The sequence below is a fragment of the Anolis carolinensis genome, chromosome 1 (assembly GCF_035594765.1).
Source record: "Anolis carolinensis isolate JA03-04 chromosome 1, rAnoCar3.1.pri, whole genome shotgun sequence".
In the NCBI taxonomy this organism is placed as follows: domain Eukaryota; kingdom Metazoa; phylum Chordata; class Lepidosauria; order Squamata; family Dactyloidae; genus Anolis; species Anolis carolinensis.
This window is the reverse complement of record NC_085841.1, coordinates 210,903,892-210,925,680: the sequence shown is the minus strand read 5'-3', so window position 1 is coordinate 210,925,680 and position 21,789 is coordinate 210,903,892. Positions and strand designations below refer to the sequence as shown.

Genomic DNA, 21,789 nt, shown 5'->3' with positions numbered 1-21,789 from the left:
TAAAAGGCATATGTTGAGAGCTGATTGGCTGAGCCAGCCAGAAGCCAGAATTCCAATTGGCTACTATCGCTAGCTTGCTGCTGAGGCAAACAGTTTTAACTGCCACTTTCACTTCTGAGAGTGAAGAGATCACTGACTGGAAATAGTCAAGAAAGGAAATGGCTGCCAACTTTCCAAAGACTGATTATTTATAAGGCAAATGAGGCATATTTAAAGACTTTTTAAGGTAAAGGTAAAGGTTTTCCCCTGACATTAAGTCCAGTCATGACCGACTCTGGGGGTTGGTGCTCATCTCCATTTCTAAGCCGAAGAGCCGGCGTTGTCCGTAGACACCTCCAAGGTCATGTGGCCGGCATGACTGTATGGAGCGCTGCTACCTTCCCGCATTTGCATGTTTTCGAACTGCTAGGTTGGCAGGAGCTGGGGCTGACAGTGGGCGCTCATTCTGCTCCCGGGATTTGAACCTGGGACCTTTCGGTCTGCAAGTTCAGCACTTCAGCGCTTTAACACACTGCACCACCACCAGGGGCCAAAGACTTTTTAAAGTGACTATTCCCTATGTTCTCTGTGTGAATTCAGAAAGACTGCTGTATATATTGTTGCCCTGTTTGATCTTTTGAACAGTAAAGATACTGTTACTTGTTACACAAGCCTGAGTGACACTTTATTATATTGCAGGTTATATTTTGGTTCAGAAACTGTGGTAAAGCTTCTATTTATTTATATCTACAACTTCCAACAGGTTATGGGCCCAGTGTTACTACCAGTCTGAACCATTTAAACACCTGCTTGTGGTTAGTGTCACTGTAAAAGCTGTGCATTGGCAAGAAGAAAAACCTCAAAGATGGAGGTGAATCTTGTGGCATTTCCCATGGCCAGACTTGACGCAAATAACTATTCCACATGGAAACTAAGAATCGAGAGTTGTTTAAGAAAATAATCGCTATGGAAATGCACAATAGCTCCGATACAAGGGCAAAATGCAGAGGAACATCACAGAGTAGATGAGAGGGCGAGATCAATACTCATTTTAAGTGTGGATGACAATCAATTGGTCCACATTGCCAGCCTGGCAGTGACCCATGAGATTTTGGTCAGGCTGAAAGAAATTCTTGTCTTGAGTTCGGCAGCATTGGTGGCCGCTTTAGCAAGAAAACTATATAAAACCCATTTGCAAAGAAACTGAAATTTAAAAAAATATTTGCAAACGCTACAGACATTATTTCTACAGCTGGAGGAGAGAGGATTCCATCTCTTTGAGGAGAACAAATGTTATATTGTTCTGTCCTCAATGGACGATTTGTCGGATAGTATCGTCAATGCCTTAGAATCGCTACCTCAAAGCCAGCTGAACCTGCAATATATATGTACCAGGCTAACAGCTGACTGGGAAAGGAGGAAAAACCACAGTCTGGAGCATCAGGGAAGACGGTCGACGGAAGCAGTTGCAGCGGGGTCTGAAAGAGAGACAGAAAAGGCATACGCAGTCAAAAAGAACTACAACTGCAGATCGCCAAGGCATCTAAAAAGAGACTGTCCAAAACAACAGAAAAAGAAGATGAATCAGCGGAGGGGTTCATCGCATGCTAACATGGTTGAGTCCAAAGGAAGTAAAGAAGATGAGGACATTTTCCTCATTAACTCTGGGTGCTCTCAACATGTAAATAAGAGAGAGCTGATTTCTAACATTGTAAAACCTGAATCTGCGAAAGTTTCTCTCACAGATGCTGTATGCTACCATGTTAAGGGGCAACATTTAGATAGAACATTGAAAAATGTATTATATGTCCCAGAAATTTAGTATAACCTTCTATTGATAAGTTCATTAGATAAAGAAGGGTATGATCTAAATATCTTTGGAGGCAAAGTTAAAAATTTAAAAGGAAAAAAACTTTGTGGGACTGATAAATTGCAAGGTGATTTGTATGTATTGATTCCCAAGAGATAATCAAAATGAGATTAATATGATTAGCAAAAACACACCTATTCACCAAGGTTATATACACGAGTTGCATAAGGCTTTGGGGCCCAAATTTCAAGGTATAATATAAAATGCAGGAATTTGGTGAAGGTATAAATTTAAAAGATTGTCAGAAATTCCTGGATTGTAATGTCTGTAAAAAGACAAAAGCCTAATCTGCACTCATTAGTAAAAAAAGAATCTTAGAAGCTCAGAAAAGGCATTTGATTTGGTTCATGCAGATTTAATTGGGCCATTTAAACCCAGCAAAGGTGGAGCGATGGAGCGATTTTCTGTTTATGTATTTTGGATGATTAATTTTGCTTGGAATTTCTTTTAAAACAGAAAAGTGAAGTTTTTGGTATATTTAAGAATTGGGTAGCCTATGTCAAAAGACTATTTAGGCTGGAATTAAGGCATTACAAACTGATAGAGGTGAGGAATTTACCTCTCATAGCCTGGAGAATTTTCTGAAAAAGGAAGGCATCAAACATAGACTAACATATGCCTATCAAAGCAGATAATGGGAAGATAGAGCATTATGTTAAACAAATTCCAGTTGCCAAAGATTCCTCAATTACAGACTCAGGTCAACCTCAAGATCTGTAGGGAGAGGCAATTCTAACTGCTGGATATTAGATTAATAGGCTTTGGTCAGAAGCGAAGCAGAATACTCATTATCTATCTATATATATAAAAGGGTAATGGAATTTCAGCCTAGGACAAAACAACAAAACTACATGCCCCAGGACCACAAAACTTGCCAGCACAACCCAGCAGCCTTGCCACTAGGTTCATACAACAAAACTCAACATCTGGAACCAAAACGGGGCCCAAAAAAAACAAAATCCGGAAACAAACGATCTGCGCCTGCGCCAAATACAATCCAGCATGCAGACAGAACAACCCCCACACCCCTCCCCTCAATGGTCGCTCCCGTGCGCTTCCCTTTTCCCACCGCCACCGCAACCATCTTGGCAAGCATCCAAAGTCAGCTCAACGTTGATTCCCAAATTTTCCCCGCCGGGAAGAGAACAACGGTGGGGGAAGCACCGATTCACCCTCTGAGAAGGGGACATCACACTTCTGGAGAACGGTGCATTGGGAATCCCGTCCTCGGGGGGGGGGGGGGTAGGGGACAGCCCGGGAGAGCGAGATCCCCTCACAAACTAGCCATCCTTGCCTCCTTCCAGAACAGCTGCTTGAGGCTCCTCTTGAGGGCCTGAAGGGAGGTGTGGGCCTTGGACCTGTCCACGGTGACAGCCCAGCGGCAGGATCGGGAATGGCACCGAGGAGGAGGCAGCAGCGAGGCCTGCACGGAGGCCCCCCCCCCCCCGGGCCGCTGCCCTCCGGCGAGGCCTGGCCGGGAGCGGGGCCGGGCGAGGCGGCGAGGAGAAGGCCTGGCGGGCAGGCCTCCTCTCCGGGGCCTCCTCTGCCCCGGCGCAAAAAAGAAGGCGTCATCATGCTCCTCCTCATTGTCGTGAGGGAAACAGAGTAAGGAGGGAGGAAGGGAGGGGCCTGGCCCATGTTGCCCTGTGAAACAGAGGCACACCGACGTCACGGAGGTGGGGGGGGGGCAGGAGGAGGAGGAGCGGGAGGGAGGAAGAGTTCTCCCTCAACTACTTACAACCATGCAAAGGATCGTTACCTTGACGCGGTGCTGGGGCTTGAGTACCCCGATAATGCCATGAGCTATACCGTGCAGGGCCACCCAAGACAGAGTTCATGGCAGAGAGGTCAGACTAAATACGATCCCTGGGGAAGGTAATGGCAACCCACCCCAGTATTCTTGCCATGAAAACTACATGGATCAGCACAACCAATGAAATGTCAGTATACCATCCGAAGATAGTACTCCCAGGTCGGAAGATGGTCAAAATGCTACTGGGGAGGAACAGAGGACTAGTCCAACTAGCCCCAGATGTGATGACGCAGTTAGCTGAAAGCTAAAAGGAAGGTTAATGGCTGACGGTGCTGGAGGTGAACGACGAATCCGATGCTCTAAAGATCAACACACTATAGGAACCTGGAATATAAGATCTGTGAGCCAGGGCAAACTGGACGTGGTCATTGGTGAGATGACAAGATTAAAGTTAGACATTCTGGGAGTCAGTGAACTGAAATGGACTGGAATGGGCCACTTCACAACAGATGACCACCAGATTTACTACTGCGGACAAGAGGAACACCGAAGGAATGGAGTAGCCTTCATAGTTAATAATAAAGTTGCGAAAGCAGTGATTGGATACAACCCAAAAAATGATAGAATGATCTCAATTCGAGTTCAAGGCAAGCCGTTTAACATCACAGTAATCCAAATATATGCCCCAGCCACAGCTGCTGAAGAAGCAGAATTAGATCAGTTCTATGAGGATCTGCAGCACCTACTGGATAGTATATCAAAAAGAGACATTATTCTCATTATAGGAGATTGGAATGCTAAGGTGAACAGACAAATGACAACTGGGATCAGAGGCATGCATGGTTTGGGACAACAAAATGAGGCAGGACACAGGCCGATAGAATTTTGCCAGGAAAACTCACTGTGTATAACAAACACTCTCTTCCAACAACCTAAAAGACGGCTTTACACATGGACTTCACCAGATGGTCAACACCGGAATCAGATTGACTACATCCTTTGCAGCCAAAGGTGGCGGACATCCATCCAGTCGGTGAAAACAAGACCTGGAGCTGACTGTAGTTCAGACCACGAACTTCTTATTGCAAAATTTAGAATCAGACTAAAGAGAAAGGGGAAAATACACAGACCAATTAGATATGATCTCACAAATATTCCTAGTGAATATGCAGTGGAAGTGAAGAATAGTTTTCAGGGACTAGACTTGATAAATAGAGTCCCAGACGAACTATGGAAAGAAGCTCACAACATTGTTCAGGAGGCGGCAACAAAGTACATCCCAAAGAAAAAGAAAACCAACAAGGCAAGGTGGTTGTCTGTTGAGATACTGGAAGTAGCCCAAGAAAGAAGGAAGGCGAAAGGAAACAGTGATGGAGGAGATACGCCCAATTAAATGCACAATTCCAGAGGTTAGCCAGAAGAGACAAGGAACTATTTTTAAACAAGCAATGCATGGAAGTAGAAGAAGACAATAGAATAGGAAGGACAAGAGACCTCTTCCAGAAAGCTCTGGCATGGATTGGTCCATGAGGTCACAAAGAGTCGAAAACGACTGAACGAGCAAAGAAGAAGAAGAGAAACCAACCATTCCAGGACGGGAAGGGGATTTCTCTCCTAATAGCAACAGCAGCCAGCCAGCCATCAATGCCTTTGCAAATGAGCGAGGCTTCCTCAACTTGCAAGCCGCTTGCTCCACTTCTGCAAGCCGGTTTAAAGAGACCCATAGCAACCCACCACTCCAGGACGGGAAGGGGATTTGTCTCCTAATAGCAACAGTAGCCAGCCGGCCACCAGTGCCCTTTGCAAACGAGCGAAGTTTCCTCCGCTTGCAACCTTTTGCCAGCTGCTTGCTCCGCTTCTGCAAGCCGGTTTAAGAGCCCCATAGAAACCAACCACTCAAGGATGAGAAGGGATTCCTCTCCTGAATAGCAATGGGTGGTTGAATTAAAACACTTTCTCATATATCTGAAGGTTATCCAAAGGTATTTCGAGGCATGGGCACTAACGCTTTGAATTGGAAGGTTAATTCCGAAGCGCCAAACCACCTCGGAACCCAGTTCAATATTAATACGATTAACTAATTTATTACAATTAACGACTTTTACAATTTTTTCGCTCAACCCTAGAAACTACTTTTGATTTTACTTAAGTTATCATTTGTTACTCTTCCACTTTTTGATAAATGAATTCTCCTTAACACAAAAGCAACATAACATTGCAGCATAAGATTTCATTTCAAAAAGATATTTGGAACAAACATGGCAACAACTGTTCATGTGCTTTTATAGGAAGACTCCTGTATGAAAACAGCTGGATTGAAATACATTATTAGTCTATCATTGTGGAATTCAGTTTACCAATCCTAGGAATTATCTTACTGACTTATACAACTGTTCATCAGCATTGGCTCCTAATTGGGAGTGGATCACACCCAAACAAAACTATTGTGTATTCAGTTTTTCATTTGTGTCCTGGATGGTGCGGTAATTGACTACTGCTATGCTGTCTGCTGTAATATATTACCAGGTTTTGTTTCCTGTTGGGGAGGTTGTATTTTTGACAAAAACTGCTTTCTTCTGTACATTTTTTGCAAGTGTGTATGTGTGTTCACAAACACATGTATTTCATTCACTTAAATTGTGCTTCATCAGTGTATACCACAGTAAATTTGTTAATCTTCAAAGTCATTGTTCCTCTTGGCCACTTCATTAACAGTACAATTATGTATGTATGTATGTATGTATGTATGTATGTATGTATGTATGTATTATGTATGTTCCTGGATTGTTTAGTAGGCCTAATTACAGCTACTACAAAATTTGGTGTATCCTGAAAGAATAAAAGGATACAGATGTCATAAAAGAGCATTGTGATGTCAGCACATTAAACTGTTTTGCACAATGTTAATTTCAGTTAAGGTAATATTATCATCTTTGTGATAGTAGGTAACAAGCATACTATTTTATTACATTTGTTAAGTTTACTTAGCTTTTCTAAAATGCAGATTGTTTAGAGTACATGCTGAATGCAATCAGACATTGAGGTAAGTATACAGCATTTTTAAAGGTTAATACTGCATTTTCATAAGCTCCTTGAAGTCCAATTGTGTTGTTGATTCTGAAGCCATATGAAATGACATCACCTCAAATTTACTGGTATTTTAAATGAACACAGTCTATATATATAAAAATGTACTGTTGAGTAAACAACCAATCCCCTGGGCCAAATCACACCAAATTTGGCAACAAAATGGCACACAACCCAATGAATGACCACCACAAACAAACCCCCACCCAAAGACAGACAAAGACTTAAAAAGCCAAAAATGCAAGATGCTGATGTCCATGAACCACTCCCCGGCCCTGACACCCTCCTGCACAAGGGACAAAAAAAAACCAAAAAAAAAAAAAACAGCCTCCCCACCTCTCGTGAGAGGAGACTTCAGAGGTGGAGGAAGGAGCGCCTCCCCCTGCCTCTGCTCCCAAAGCCGGGTCTCTGTGCTGCCTAGCTTTCCCACTTTGGAGGAGCAACAGGAAGCCATTGCCCGGCCGAGGAGAGGAGGCAGCGGCGCCACGCTGGCGGAGGAGGCACCCAGTGGCTCGCCTTACGACACAAGGCCTCATGACCTTGGCCGCATGACCTTGGAGGTGTCTATGGACAACGCCGGCTCTTCGGCTTAGAAATGGAGATGAGCACCAACCCATACAGGCCCATACAGGCATGGCTTCAATCCGGTCACTTGCCTCAAGGACAATCCTCACACCTACTTCGAGACCATGAGAGGTGTGTCAACCTCCTTGATGGTCAGCCCATCAAATCAATGTCTGTGCGGTTTGTCCTTTGGACTGCCTAATCCCCCCAGAATTCTAACCACAAGCAACTTCCTTCAGAACTGGCATGCACATTAGGAGGACCTCACTGCCTGAGAGACCTGGTCTGGAATGGAGGCCTCCAGAAACACCACCAAAACACCATTCACCTATCACAAGTGGCACTTCCATCCTGACGAGGTGCAGTCTTCATTCAGACCGCGAGGCAATCCGGAAGCTGATCTAATCATGACAGAGGACATCGCCAAGTGCTCTATTCTCTGTGTGAGTCATCCCCACAACCGAGCACAAGGCTGTTTAAAGGGTGCGTTCCTCTTTGCCTGAACCCATCCCTTTGGGAACCCATCCTACTGGTTTTTCTTAGCAATCGGTGGTGTCCAAACTTCAAATGGACAACGTGGACTGTATCCTCATTGCCCGTGGTGACTGTGCTAGCTATGCTTCTTGCCCTTCTGCAGGATATCCTGAGATTAGCTGGTGCACCGCTCCAATCAATAAAATCTCATATCCTGAGAGGACAGAGTCCTCCAGCCCAATGTACATCGTTTGAGGCTTATGGCTTATGGCTTGGCGGATATGGCTGATCAGTGGGGCTGGACCCGTCCTTATCCCAGGCACAACCAGTGAGGGCCATCACAGAGACAGCCCAAAGAGCCCCCACAATGCGCTCTTGCATATACAGCCTCCCTAGGGAGGTTGACCCGGTTTCAACAGATTTTTTCCAACTTGGGATTTCTGTTATTTCTCTCGGATGCAGGCTTCTCCGCTCCCTCTTTGAAGTGCCACCTTGAGGCCATATCTTGGTGTAGGGGGAAAGATGATGTCCTGTCATGTTTCTCAGACCTTCCGTTGGTCTATTTCTTTGGGAGTTCAAGATTATGAACTTTCCATTGCCTGCTTGGCCCTGTCTTGGAGCTTGGAGATTGTGCTTTCTCACTTGACTAAGCTTCTACAGAATTGCCCTATCCCTCACGGAAATGGCTTCTTAGTGCCATCACCCCGATATATCGTGCAAGTAAGCTTCACTCACACTGGGAGTTGAGCCCTATTATGATTTACTAGGACAAGATTGTGCTGTGCCCTGACATAACCTTTCTGCTCAAGATCTGCTCCCGTATACCCCAGAAGATAAGTGGCCAACCTCCTCCAAAACCCCCTTGGAATGGTTACTACATCATTTAGGTGTCAGAAAGGCTTTGGCCTTTTTATATAAACAGAACAGCAGGATTCAGGAAACTTCCTGGCCTATATTAAAGTACCAGGAGGACGCCAGTGGCCCTCCGGTGTCTCCATAAAGGTAGTCTTCCTGAATCGTCTTGGTGATTCATCTGGCTTACCGGCTAACCAGTTGCATTTTACTTGGGCAGGTTGGTGATCACTCCACTAGATCTGTGGTGACCCCCACAACCTTACGAGGGGGCTTCTCTGAAAAACGTCTGTTGAACGGATGTTTGGTCTATTTCGCTCACCTTTGTCATACACGACTGGGTTGATTCCCCTCTCTTGTGAGGTGCAACCTTTGGCAGGGCAGTCCCTTTCTCTTTGGTGGCATGACGCCACCAGCCTAGGTTAGTTGTGTCAATTGGTTGATTGAGACAAATTACCTTCCCGGTCTCAATTGCTCTCCGACAATCTGGTTGTCTGCTCAGAATGTACGGCATAAATTCCAGACTCCTTCAGTTTCAGCTTATCTAAGCGGCTCAAACAAGGGTTACAGACTATCCAGCAATGTTCCACTGTATGATGAGGCTAATGAGGGTAATTAGCTGCAGCAAGATTTAAGGCTGGTGATGACCTGGACTGCAGAAGGCTGCAAGTTTTGTTACTGCCGTCTGGCTACTGAATGAGTAAGTAGCAATTGGCGTAAACTCAGGTGCTGTGGGTCACAGAAAAGAAGTCTTTGAAAGTCCTTGGAATACAGTATTTTCAAGCAAGATTGGAATAGCAGCTTGAGAGAGAGAAAGCAGAGATGGCTAGTGGAAGCATGACCATATCATTTGATAAACTCTCGGATTCAAATTATAATAATTGGTCAATTATGATGGAGAGTTTATTAGCAAAAGAAGGACTTGAAAGAACTATAGCTGGCACTGTTGCTGACCAGGATCGTGATAGAAAGGCAAAAGCCTCTAGCCTAGTCATCTTGTACATGTGAGAAACAAGACTTCAGCGAAGGAAGTCTGGGATTCTCTGAAGGCTGTGCATTAGCGAGAATCCTGTATTTCACAGTTAATTTGGACTAAGAGACTGTACAATATAAAGCTGAAGAAGGGACAGAATGTCAGAAAGCACCTAGATCTCATGAAGGAGTTGTTCATGGAGGCAGAGGTGCATGGAGTGGAATTTTCTGAGGCTCAAAGGTGTTTTGTCCTGCTGGCCAGTTTGTCAGAGGAATGGGACTATCTGATTCAATCTTTCCAAGGCCTGAGGATTCAGGATTTGACACTGGACCTAGTATGGATGAGAGCTCGAGAAGCTGGACAGGAGAAAGTTTGAAAAGTCCCTGAAGCAAGAGCGAGATGGCATAGATGACCATGAGGGGGCACAGCAGCCAGACGACCTACCAGATGATGGTGAATGCCGAGAGACATCTGTGTATGGAGTCAAAACAAAGGCCTGTTACTCCTGTGGGAAGCAAGGTCATCTTGCCAGGAATTGTCCAAGTGCCAAGAAGAGGCCTCCCAGAGGAAGATTTTCTCGTGGGAAAGGAGGAGTGCAAGATCATCATCGACTGAGGCCCATGCTTTCATGGCTACCAACAATCCAGGCCCAGTGGAGAATAAGTGGTTTTTGGACTCTGGAGCAATCCACCATATTATGACTGATCCCAAGATGTTGAAGAACTTGAAGGACTCAGCAGGTACAACAGTGACTTTGGCTGTAAGAACCATTAATAAGTGTGGGACTGCATATATTTCCTGTTTGGGTGTTAACTGGGAATATGTGCTTTGCGTTCAGGACCTTAAGACCAACCTTCTGAGCATGGCAACTCTCACAGAGTTCGGCTACCAAGTGTTATTTAAAGGCATTCACGGCTTTGTAATGAAAAATGGAAAAGTGGTTGGAAAAGGGTTAAAAGAAACAAACTGTATCAAATGTTTGATAAGAACAATTGCAAAGATGGTGTAGAGGTTCACACTGTGAACAAACAAATTGCACATGATAAGTTGCATCCATTATCTGAACAGAGTAATGGGACATACGGATATCAAAATTTTGAATCAGTTGCTAAATGTTTGTCCAGATTTCGAATGTGAGAAATGTAATAATCTGCTAGATTGTGCAATTTGTAAAGAGGTAAATGTTAGACCAATTCAGACATCAAAGAAATCCAAGATCAAAGTGAATGAAATGTTTAAGATTGTGCATGTACACCTGGCTGGACCTTTTAATAAGTGTGAAGGGGGGTCTAGCTTTGCATTGGTACTGGTGGAAAGATTAACCAGATTTTCATACATATATTTTCTCAAGGAGAAAAGTAAAGTTCTATTCTTATCTTAAAACTGACATATATCTGACTACAACGTGGAACCTCCCAAAAGTTACGTTCTAGCAATTTATTCCCACTCTATTCATTTAACCTCTTCACTACTGGATTACACATACAGACAGCTTTAAACTCTGAGCACAATTTCACACTATACTAATCCATTTTACCAACAAGTAGCTCACTAGTCTACCATATGTGCGTATTTCACAGTTGACCACAATGGAGAAGTAAAGGTTGCCTACCTGTAACCATGTTTCTCCAAGTGGTCACCTGTGAAATTCGCATGTCCCCACCCATCCTCCCCACTGTTGTCATACCTTGGTCCTTTATGCTCCTACTCACGGCAGAGGAACTGAGGCAGTAGCCCCTCCCACTGGCTATATATTCTATGGGGAGAGTGGGCAGGGCTACCGCCTAAAAGTGTCTAAAAGATTTCTAGAAGATTCTGAACTGTCTGCCTAGGCGCAGGAAATACCATATGTGTGAATTTCACAGGTGACCACTTGGAGAAACACGGTTACAGGTAGACAACCTTTGCTTCTGAAAATACATCCTTTAGGAATGCTCATTGGTAATGTTTGTCATTTCCCACTACCCCTTTCAACAACCTTAAGCATGGCGTTTCAAGAGAAGTATGTTAAATGACAGTTAGGAAAATTAAATCTTTTAAAAAAATGGTATTTAAATATTTCTGTCTTCAAAAAGTGTTGGTGAAAGGGAATCTACATAAAATTATTTGACAATCTTAGTTCCCAACTTTTAGAACACCATTTCAGTCTAGCAAAGATTCTTGTTCAACATATGATGGATACTTATATTTGCAGAGAGAGAGAGATAAATCCGGGGGGGGGAAAACTCTGATCAAATTGAAGTACAGTAGAGTCTCGCTTATCCAACCTTCACTCATCCAACATTCTGTATTATCCAATGGAGTCTGCCTCCTGCCCAGATCCACAGCTGTTTCTCTAGGCAGCAATGTGCAGAAGGCCAACACACCCAACAAAACACAAGTGCAGCCGCGTTCTCAAACAATTGTTGTTGTTGTAAAACATGATGTTTTGGTGCTTAATTTGTAAAATCATAATGTAATTTGATGTTTAATAGGCTTTACTTTAATCCCTCCTTATTATCCAACATTTTCGCTTATCCAACATTCTGCCAGCCCATTTATGTTGGATTAGCAAGAGACTACTGTAATAGCTTTAACAGCTGTGCACATTTAGCTAAATCTTACACTAAGATGTTAGAAGATATTGTTTGCCTGATGATGTGGATAAAAATGTAGAATGAAGTTTAAATCATTGAAAGAACGGAAAAGTGAACACTTGTGTGGATTGATAGATTTGCTTCTAGTAATTTTAAGATGACAATTCAAAATTAGAACTATCAGTGTTAATTTTATTTAAGACTGCAATCCTGTGTGCTCTTGCCTTTGAATATGTCCTGCTGAACATAATGTGATGAATGTGCTAATATTTAAAAGTATTTTAGGAGCTGGTAAGAATAGAACTACAAGAGTTTTAAGGAGAAATTCATAAGATCAGAAACACTAAATGAGGTCTAGCGTGTCATTTTAGAATTGTATCACAATATAATAGTGAAGCCAGCCAAGCCACCAAAGATAGGAAGTCAGTATGAAGAAATCCAAATGAACGCTGATCGTTTTAAAGAGAATTAAAACAGAAGAATGAGAGGAGATGTGAAGAAAGGCAGGGTGTCTTAGTTTGTTACAAATCTTTTGGAATGTTGAAGAAGCAGAAATATGAGCTAGAAGGGTGGTCTAGGTTGTAAACAGTGATAACTGATTCATTTTTTAATAAAAGTATGAAGCGTGTCAGAAAAAATGTGAATCGAAGTAGAAATGGTGAACTCACTATTAAACTCACATTTAGCCATGGCTGGTTCAATGAAAAAAACTCAGAAAAGAGATATTTCTCTCACCCTGGACCTTCCATAGATATATAAAGAGAAGCCTCCCACAGGATGGTAAAACATGCTGGTGTCCCCTAGGCAACATCCTTGGTAATGGCAGGTCCTCTCACACCAGAAGCAGCAAGGCTATTCAATACTAATCAAGTTGGTCAATTGCAACATTTCTTGCAGTAAATAAAGAACACCACTCAGAAAACAGTGGAATAACAGACATGAAACAATGAGAGCTTGCTAACACCTTCCAACAAAGGATTTCCCTAGACAGGAAGTAGTCAGGGTTTGAAGCTCACATCGGTTGCTAAAGGGTGGAGACTGTGTGGCCATTGCTTGTACTGTTGCTAAGGGGAGGAGCTGTCTGTTGGGACGGTAGCTAAGAGAGGAGGGGACTGATTGGCCATTGCTTAGGGCATTTTACCTTTCTCAGGTGTGTCAGGTTTGTGAGAGTAGGCTTAAAACCCACGTCAGTTCGAATGCTATGTTGTGTCCAAATTTCATAACATTTGTTGAGTAGTTTGACAGACATTAGATTTTTATTTATATCGATATACCTGAAGTCATGTCAAAATTTCTCGTGCCAAAGGGGATCCTGAGTGGAAAAGATTAAGAAGCCGTGGTCTCTAGAGCAGAGCCAGATAATATGTGGTCCATGTGCTACATACACACATAGAGTATTGTATTTTTTTTCTTAGGCCACTAGGAGTGCAATGTTTCATTGCAGAATTGGTCAGATTGTGGTGGCAGAAATGGTGTCAGAAACAGACAAAGACATTAGGTTTGCTAGTGACAGAAATCTCAGAAAGGATTTAGTTGTGATTGTGGGTGAAGGCTCCCTTTGTGTTTTGGAGAGAATAAATGTGCTTCTTCCCTCTTTTAGATTTCTGTATATTTGTGATGCATAGTCCAGTTGAAAGAACCCTTGTACAGAAGCATTTTGGGTGTGCAGGAACTTGTAAGAGCGAAGGTAGTTGCTATCATTTGTTTTGTTTTAACTAAATATACAAATACAAAAATATAATGGAATGAACATTTTACAAAAGTAGAACTTTGAATCATATGCTATTAAAATGTCCTTGAAGTCACCAGAATACTGAATTGATTTGCACATATGCAGAACGAAATGTTATGTTTCTAAACTATACCATTTCAGGCAAATGTTCACCAGTGTCACAGTCTTCGTGCATATTACGAATTAGCAAGTTTGAGAGGCATCTTTCTCTTTGATAACAGGCAGGGAACATTTGCTGTGAAGACACCTTAAAATATCTGTGTTAAAAGTATAGACTTAGTTTTTCTCTTTCTAATATTCTGGCAGACTCTTAAAGATTAAAGGATGTTCCATATCAAGTGCTCAGCAGCCCTGCCACTCGCAATAAGTAGTGTTTCCGAGTGTTGTTCTTACCATGCTGTTGATGGGAAGTATGGTAGAACGTTCCTACAGAGATGCTTCCTTGAGATTAATGATGAAGTTTACCTCAAGTTCTGAAAATAAGCAACTGCTTCTGAACAGGCAGATAGCTAGAGGACAGTTGGCCCTTCACATTTACAGATTTAAATTTTATAAATTAAAAAGTTCTCTTTACGTTTTTACCTCCACTGGAAGGTGACCATAGAGTCATGCAGGAGCCCATAAAGATCCCCAGAGAGGTGTTATCTCAACTTAAAAACAATAGCATCCTTTTTATTTACAGTCTTTCCATGAGTCCTAGAACATATGAAGGGCTGACTGTGTATTATTTTTTTTCCTCCTTCTTGTGTTTAAGTTTAAGATAGGAGTGAAAAATGTAAGGTGCATTAAGCTGCAGCAATACAGCTGAAACAGTTAAAGCATGTTGATCTTTTTATTTGAGTCCTTTGTTTTCACTAGCAATGGGAATAACATTTCCTTGGAGGTAACCTGCTGACATCTTTATGAACAACTCTGTCTAATGCCTTTCATCTGCTTTTCCCCTTTAGCTTGCGATTATTGAACAGATTGAGGAAAATACTTTTTGTCCACTTTTTATTGCTGTGAGGATGCTTCTTAAGTCTGATTTTAATGCAAGGTGAGTTGAAGTTAAGCACAACACATTTGCAGCTAACAAATTATAGTTTATGAATGTTAAAATACAGATCTTAAAATGCAGGGAGAGGGCTTTCTTTAGTGCAAAAGGAGTGGGTGGGAAGAGGGATTGAACGCTTGTCCTTGTCGGGTTTTTTTCCCTCTGCCATTTTCTTGAATCGTATTTCTCCTGGCGTAGTAATTCTCATGTGGAGAAAAGCATTTGAGAAGGAGTTTTGAAAGAATCACTTGGAGCCTATGCTGAGTTGTATGTTTGATCCCAACAAGTTTGTAGAAAAGCAGGCCTGTCACTGAAGTTAATATTAATAACTATGATTCTATGGTTCTAACTCCTGAAAAGGGTTTTTCACACATTTCTATAAACTGAGAATACTGTATATTACTTTGGGCTATATGTAAAGTTTGGATAGACTGCCCAAAATCAACTTAATGATTTGAAAGAGAGAATAATGTATAAGAAGCCTCCCTTAACAGTGGAAATCACGGTTTTATTTACCTTTGCTTGGAGAAAAGTGACCTGTTTAGGATTTTACTAGACCCCCCCCCATACAATTCTATGGTGTGCTTTCCCCAGAAGTTACCATAGAGTTGTACTGGAGAATATATTAAATTCCTAAGGAGGACACCTCCAGGGTGACTCTATGGCAAGCTGGGACCAAAAGTTGGGTAATTTAATGGCGTTTGGTTATATCTCCAGTCTTGTGTAACTGCAGTATGGCCGGAAACACATCTGCTGTGCTGGACATTGGAAGCAGGAGGCAGGGATGTCTTTGTTGTAGTTCAGCCCATGATTATGCCTAATGTCAATGAGGAAGTAGGTCATGGGATTTCTAAGCCTGCTGGGCCTGCGAGTCAGCATGAGATTATATGTCCTGAAACTCAGCGGTCTGTGTTTCCAACAGCTAGTGAAGGCCACATTCCAGAAGGGGGCCCAGATTCTGCTGACAAGCCATTGTCTAGGGAAGCAAGTTCAGAGGATGAACTCCCAGGTGACGAGGTTAATGAGCTGTTAGATAGGAGGCATAATTTTCGTAAACTTCGGGCTGCTCAACAATCTTGGCGAAGGCCAAGCTGACAAATAGTAGCAGAGGAGGAAATAATGGAGAATTTATAAACAACTGGGGGCTGGCACTTGGGTATCTGGAAAAGAAGACAAAGGTAGAGTTGAATATTGCCATAAAGGCGATTTAGTGAAAGAAGATATATGTGATCCATATTGAGGGGTGTCGGGGGGTCAGGGGGGTTGGGTTCACGGGTGAGGGGCTAGAGGGACAAGAAACGTTAAGGTATAATAACTGTACTGCCAAATTTGATTTTTCACATATTTAACTAATGCTGTCTGTATACCATTTTGCAAACATGCTTATTCTGTTGTATTTTTCTTCTTCTTTTTTACTGTTTATTTCATTTTTTATATACACTATCAAATAAAAAATATATAAAAAACAATCTTGGCGAAGGTCAAAGTGCTTGTTAGAAAGAAAATCATTATCAGGTATTCAGGGGAGACAGCATGATTTTATGGTTATATTAGGGAAACTAGAGGGAATTTTCAGCAATCTGGTCAACATTGGAGTTTGAAGCAACATCTCTTGCCAAGTCTTAGCTAAGCCTGCTAAGGGAATTCTAGTTTCATGTCTGCTTTCATGTTTTCAAGTTTGAGTGGCTATTCCTGCATTTTTGTATTGGATTTTACTCTTAGACATTGAATCTTGTGGGCGATTTCATACATTTAGACTTTGACGTTTGTACTATTTTGCTGAACTGCTTTTTATATATTCTTCAATAAACTGCTTTTTTTATTTAACTTGGACTGGAGTGTGGTGGTTAAGTACAGAGGTGCTTCCTGCCCTATACAACAGTTTTACTCTATATGTTATTTTACATAGAAAAGTGGGGTTCTTGAACCAGGATTCTTGACTTATAGTTTGTTTGTGTTTGTGTATCTTTATAAAACTGTAGGTAGGGCAGCGTATTAGGCTTTTTGTTTTGTTTTTTAAAATCAAGATTCTGGAGTCAAAATTGACACAGATAATGATGAATATGTGGTGGTGGTTGTGATGATGATGATGATGATGATAGTAATACTTTGTTATCTTCCTCTCCTAATGGCTTGAGGCGGGTTACAACAGAGTCAAAATATATGAACATAAAATACAATAAAATCCATAAAAGCACATCATTATGAAAACACACCAAACACAGGATTCAAAATCAACACATAGCATTAATAGAATGTAAATTCAAAACTCATGATTCAGAGTTGATTGGGTCAGCCTATCACAAGAGATAGGTCTTTAATTCTGTTTTAAATTCTGACGGCTTGTTTAGCTGTCGTATCTCTTCTGGCAGGTCCTTCCACATACTTGAGGCGGTCAATGAAAAGGTTCCCTGGGTAACCGTTGCCAGTTGGGTTCTAGCTGGTTGAAGTAGAGCTCATGTAGAGAGAGTATTATTGAACAGTGGCAGTTAACTGCTGATATTTCTAATTAATTGGTAATATTGTACAATAGTGACAAAATTTTAAGGATTTGAGTAGGAAATATTAGTAAAATATATCAGCTGTCTGCACAAAGTGCAGAACTTACAGCTGTTAGATAAAGAATATGTAAATTATTAAATAAATTGAATGACAGGGAGTTGGACTGAAATGACCCTTGTAGTCTTTTCCAACTCTTTGATTTTATGAGTGATAAGTTATGATGCAAACTAAACTGTATTGAGTTCTGCAAATGTAGCAGAAGGCAAGAAACACATATTTTAAATGTTTTCTTTCTTTGTTCAAAATTTGCTCTATTTAGAATAAAACTTTGGCCTTTCACAAACCAAAATGCTGCTTGGAATTATTTTTCTTGGTATGGCAATTATTACTAACACTAGAGGATATTGTTTGTTCAACAAATCAAAAACCATGTTTGCACTCATTGGAAATGAGTATATGCTATGGCTTCTGGCTTTACATAACTCAAATGTTAAAAAATACCTATTTGCTGTGAATAGTTTTTCAGACAAAAAATTGGTTTTTGCAGAGGTTGTTTGATTTTTGTTTGTTTGTCTCTTTAATTAAAAGACACATTTGAATGCTGTGTCAGTAGAGTTCAGGTTTTATTTTGATTGAGAACATGAAGTACTTTCAAATTAGTTTTGTTCATCAATACAGAGTCCTTTATTTTTTTGGAAATATATGAGAATATTCCTGACTACTTGTTTCTTAATGTAGATATCTAGATTTGGTTGGTTTTCAATTCCTAGAAGCCCCAGCCAATGACCAGGAATTTGTGAGTTTGGGACATTAGTCCCAAATAAAACACATCTATTAAATCAATGATAGTTAAAGTACTGAGTTACTAAATTCACACTGCTTTAGTGGGTTTACTCTATTCGTAAATAATAATTGGGAGTTTTAGTTTAGCATGATCTTGGTTGCTAAGATTTGAAGTGTTCTCAGTCAAATTGAATCCTGGATGAGCTCAATTAGTAGTTTATATATTACTTCTGAGTTGTGCAGGTCTATAGATGATAAATATAAAGGTACATCTGTTTCTTCATTGCCTATTCCTGTACCTGCATTTCACCTACCAACATCAAATAAAAGATACCATCTCTATGAATTTTCTAATTCCTGCAGGTGTTTCTATGTATGCTTCCACCAAAAGTAACCAAAAGAGTCTCAATGGAGGAACTGGTAAATTCCTAGAGAGAATATCTCTCTAGGAATTTTCTAGGCCCTCCAGTGTGACTCTTCTGTAACTTCTAGCAGAAATGATTCATTTCAATAGGGGTTTTCTATTGTCTTCAGATTTGTTGTTCCTATGGGTAATTCAGGGGCATGCAGATAATGGGGTCATAGTGTACTTGTACTTTGATTTGTGTACAAAAGCTCTTCATATTATTTATTGTGCTTGCCACTATAGACTAATTCTGGAAGGAAATATTCACATTTGCAGTAGAAGAGCAGTCAAAAATCAGATTTATAAACAAAATGTTAAGTAGATGTGAATTCTCTCATTGTCATGGATAGATCATCACCTGATCAGTTTTAGACTTACCATAGCCTCCAACCTCTGCAGGGGTGGAGGACCCATTAAGATGGTCTGCCCTGTGAGACTTATGGATCCTGATGTCTCTTGGGGATTTCCCTGTCATGGCGGCTGACGATCCTGTCAATGCCTTCGTTGACCTCTATAACTTGGAGGTGGCCAGGGCAGTGGACACGATCGCCTCTGAACATCCCTTCTCATTGCGCAAAGCCAACTCAGCTCAATGGTTTACTGGGAAGCTGGCAGTGATGAAACGGGCGAGACGGAGGCTAGAGTGCCACTGGCGGAAGACTTGCAATGCATCCAACCAAACATGGGCTAGAGCAGTGATTCCCAAAGTGAGTGCTACCGCCCCCTGGTGGGCGCTGCAGCGATCCAGGGGGGTGGTGATGGCACCTATTAGGACAAGGGGGTGGGGCCAGAGGAGGGACGGGGCCTCTTCCCAAGTGCCGGAGACAGGGCTGAGCCCCTGAGGTGCCTGTTAGGATACACAGGGGGCAGAGCTAGAGGAGTGGGCATGGCTTCTTCCCAAGAGCCTGAGACAGGGCTGAGAATCTATACCTCTCCTAAGGCACTTGTTGGGACACAGAGGGTGGAACTAGGGAAGGGGCAGGGCCTCCTTCCAAGAGCCCAAGACAGGGCTGAGAATCTATACCTCTCCTGAGGCGCTTGTTGGGACACAGAGAGTGGAGCTAGGGAAGGGGGTTAGGCCTCCTTCCAAGAGCCTGAGACAGGGCTGAGCCTCTATACTTCTGAGAGGCCTTAGGATTAAAGGGTGGGGCTATACCTCCCCTGAGGCGCTTGTTAGAACACGGGAGCGGGGTATAGAGGTCCAGCCCCGTCAGGCACTTGGGAAGAGGCCCCGCCCCTTCCTCCAGCCTCGCCCCCTGTGTCCAGGACAGGGATAGAAGCTCAGCCCTGCCTCAGAGCTCGTAACTCCGCCCATCCCAGCTCTGGCAGCCCATTTGTGGCCCCGCCCACCTCCCCCTCCCAGCCCTGCATCTTGGACTAGGGGAGAGGCTCAGCCCCGCCCTCTTGAGTAGGAGCCACGCCCACCCCTCTAAGCCACGGCCCCCTTTCCAGGGGGCACTGAGTCATTTTTTCTGGAAAGGGGGCGGTAGGCCAAATAAGTTTGGGAACCACTGGGCTAGAGCCTCTCTTAAAACCTACTCCGCAGCAGTGAGGACAGCCAGAAAGGCTTTCTTGACTGCTTGCATTGCGTCTGCAACAAATAGACGGTTGGAATTGTTTCAGATGGTCAGGGAGGTCCTTCATCCTCAACAGGGGGAGAAGAACTCTGACCACTTGACAACTTGATGTGGCATGTTTGCACATCTTTTTGCAAAGTTGCTCGGATATGTTCCAACTCAGCTACCAGTTTCAGCACAGTACCAAGGAAGGTAACTGAGGCACCAGTCTGTCCAGTTTTTATGGATTTGTTTCAACTTGTTCAGCCTGATGACATGTACAAGGTCATTGGAGCAGTGAGAGTGACCCCTTTTGCCCTAGATCCTTGCCCTTCCTGGTTTATCAACCTTGCCGGTGGGAGATTGGTCAAGTGGTTTATAAGGATTATAAATGCCTTGCTGGAACAGGGACATTGCATCAAACCCAAAAAAAGGCAATAGTGAGACCTATACTTAAGAAGGTGTGCCTAGATTCCTTGGTATTGAATAAGTACCGGCCAATTTCTAATCTCCCCTTTTTGGGCAAGGTTCTGGAGTGGGTGGTGGCCTCTCAGCTCCAGGGATTCTTGCTTGATACCGATTATCTTGATCCATCGCAGTCTGGTTTAAGACCTGGTCACGGTATGGAGACGGCTTTGGTCACCTTGGTGGATGACCTCCGAAGGAAGCTAGATAGGGGGAGTGTGTCCCTGTTGTTTCTCCTGGTTCTCCTGGACATCTCAGTGGCTTTTGATACCATCAACCATGGTATCCTTCTGGGGGGCATTGCTTTGAAGTGGCTCCGCTCCTTCCCGGAGGATTGCTCCCAATTGGTGAAGCTGGGGGGATACCTGCTGCAACCCCTGGTCATTGACCTGTGGGGTCCCACAAGGTTCCATTCTATCCACCAAGCTTTTTAACATCTACATGAAACCGCTGGGTGAGATCATCCGCAGTTTGGAGTCCGGTGCCATCTGTATGCTGATGACACCCAACTCTGCTACTCCTTTCCACCGAACTCCAAGGAAGCCTCCCGGACTCTAAAACAGTGTCTGGCAGCTGTGATGGACTGGATGAGGGCTGACAAGTTGAAACTTAATCCAGACAAGGCAGAGGTCCTCCTGGTCAGTTGTGGGGCCGATAAAGATATTGGGTGGCAATCTGTGTTCAGCGGGGTTACACAGGTGTGCAGCTTGGGGATCTTCCTTGATTCAGTGCTGACGCTTGATGCTCAGGTGTCAGCGGTGGCTGGGAGGGCTTTTGCACAGTTAAAGCTTGTGTGCCAGTTGCGACCCTACTTTGTGAAGTCTGGCTTGGCTACGGTGGTCCACACCTTAGTTACATCCGGATTGGATTACTGCAACTCGCTCTACGTGGGGGTGCCTTTGAAGGCGCCTTGGAAATTCCAACTGATACAAAGGTTGGCAGCCAGGCTTCTAACTGGAGCTAATTATAGGGAACATACAATGCTCTTATTAGAGCAGCTCCACTGGCTGCCGATATGTTGCCAGGCCCAATTCAAGGTGCCGGTTATGACCTACAAAGCCCTAAACTGTTTGGGTCTCGCTTATCTTTGTAATCGCATCTCCCCCTATGAACTGGCATGGATTCTTAGCTATATTGGGGAGGCCCTACTCTCGCTCCCACCATCGTGGGGATGAGGGAGAGGG

The 21,789-nt window shown here is 43.0% G+C and overlaps 1 protein-coding gene across 2 annotated transcripts in view; it reads left to right on the top strand.

Moving 5' to 3' along the window:
• The window catches only part of tlk1 (tousled like kinase 1), a 91,551-nt gene that overhangs the window by 13,054 nt on the left and 56,708 nt on the right, over window positions 1–21,789 (top strand). Inside the window, exon 2 of one of the 2 annotated variants that reach the window (XM_016996677.2) lies at window positions 14,808–14,896. The exons of the other annotated variant lie outside the window; for it this stretch is intronic. Coding sequence (XP_016852166.1) covers window positions 14,890–14,896 — 7 coding nt within the window. The 5' untranslated portion in view covers window positions 14,808–14,889. The remainder of the gene's footprint in view (window positions 1–14,807; window positions 14,897–21,789) is intronic. 2 annotated transcript variants of the gene reach the window in all.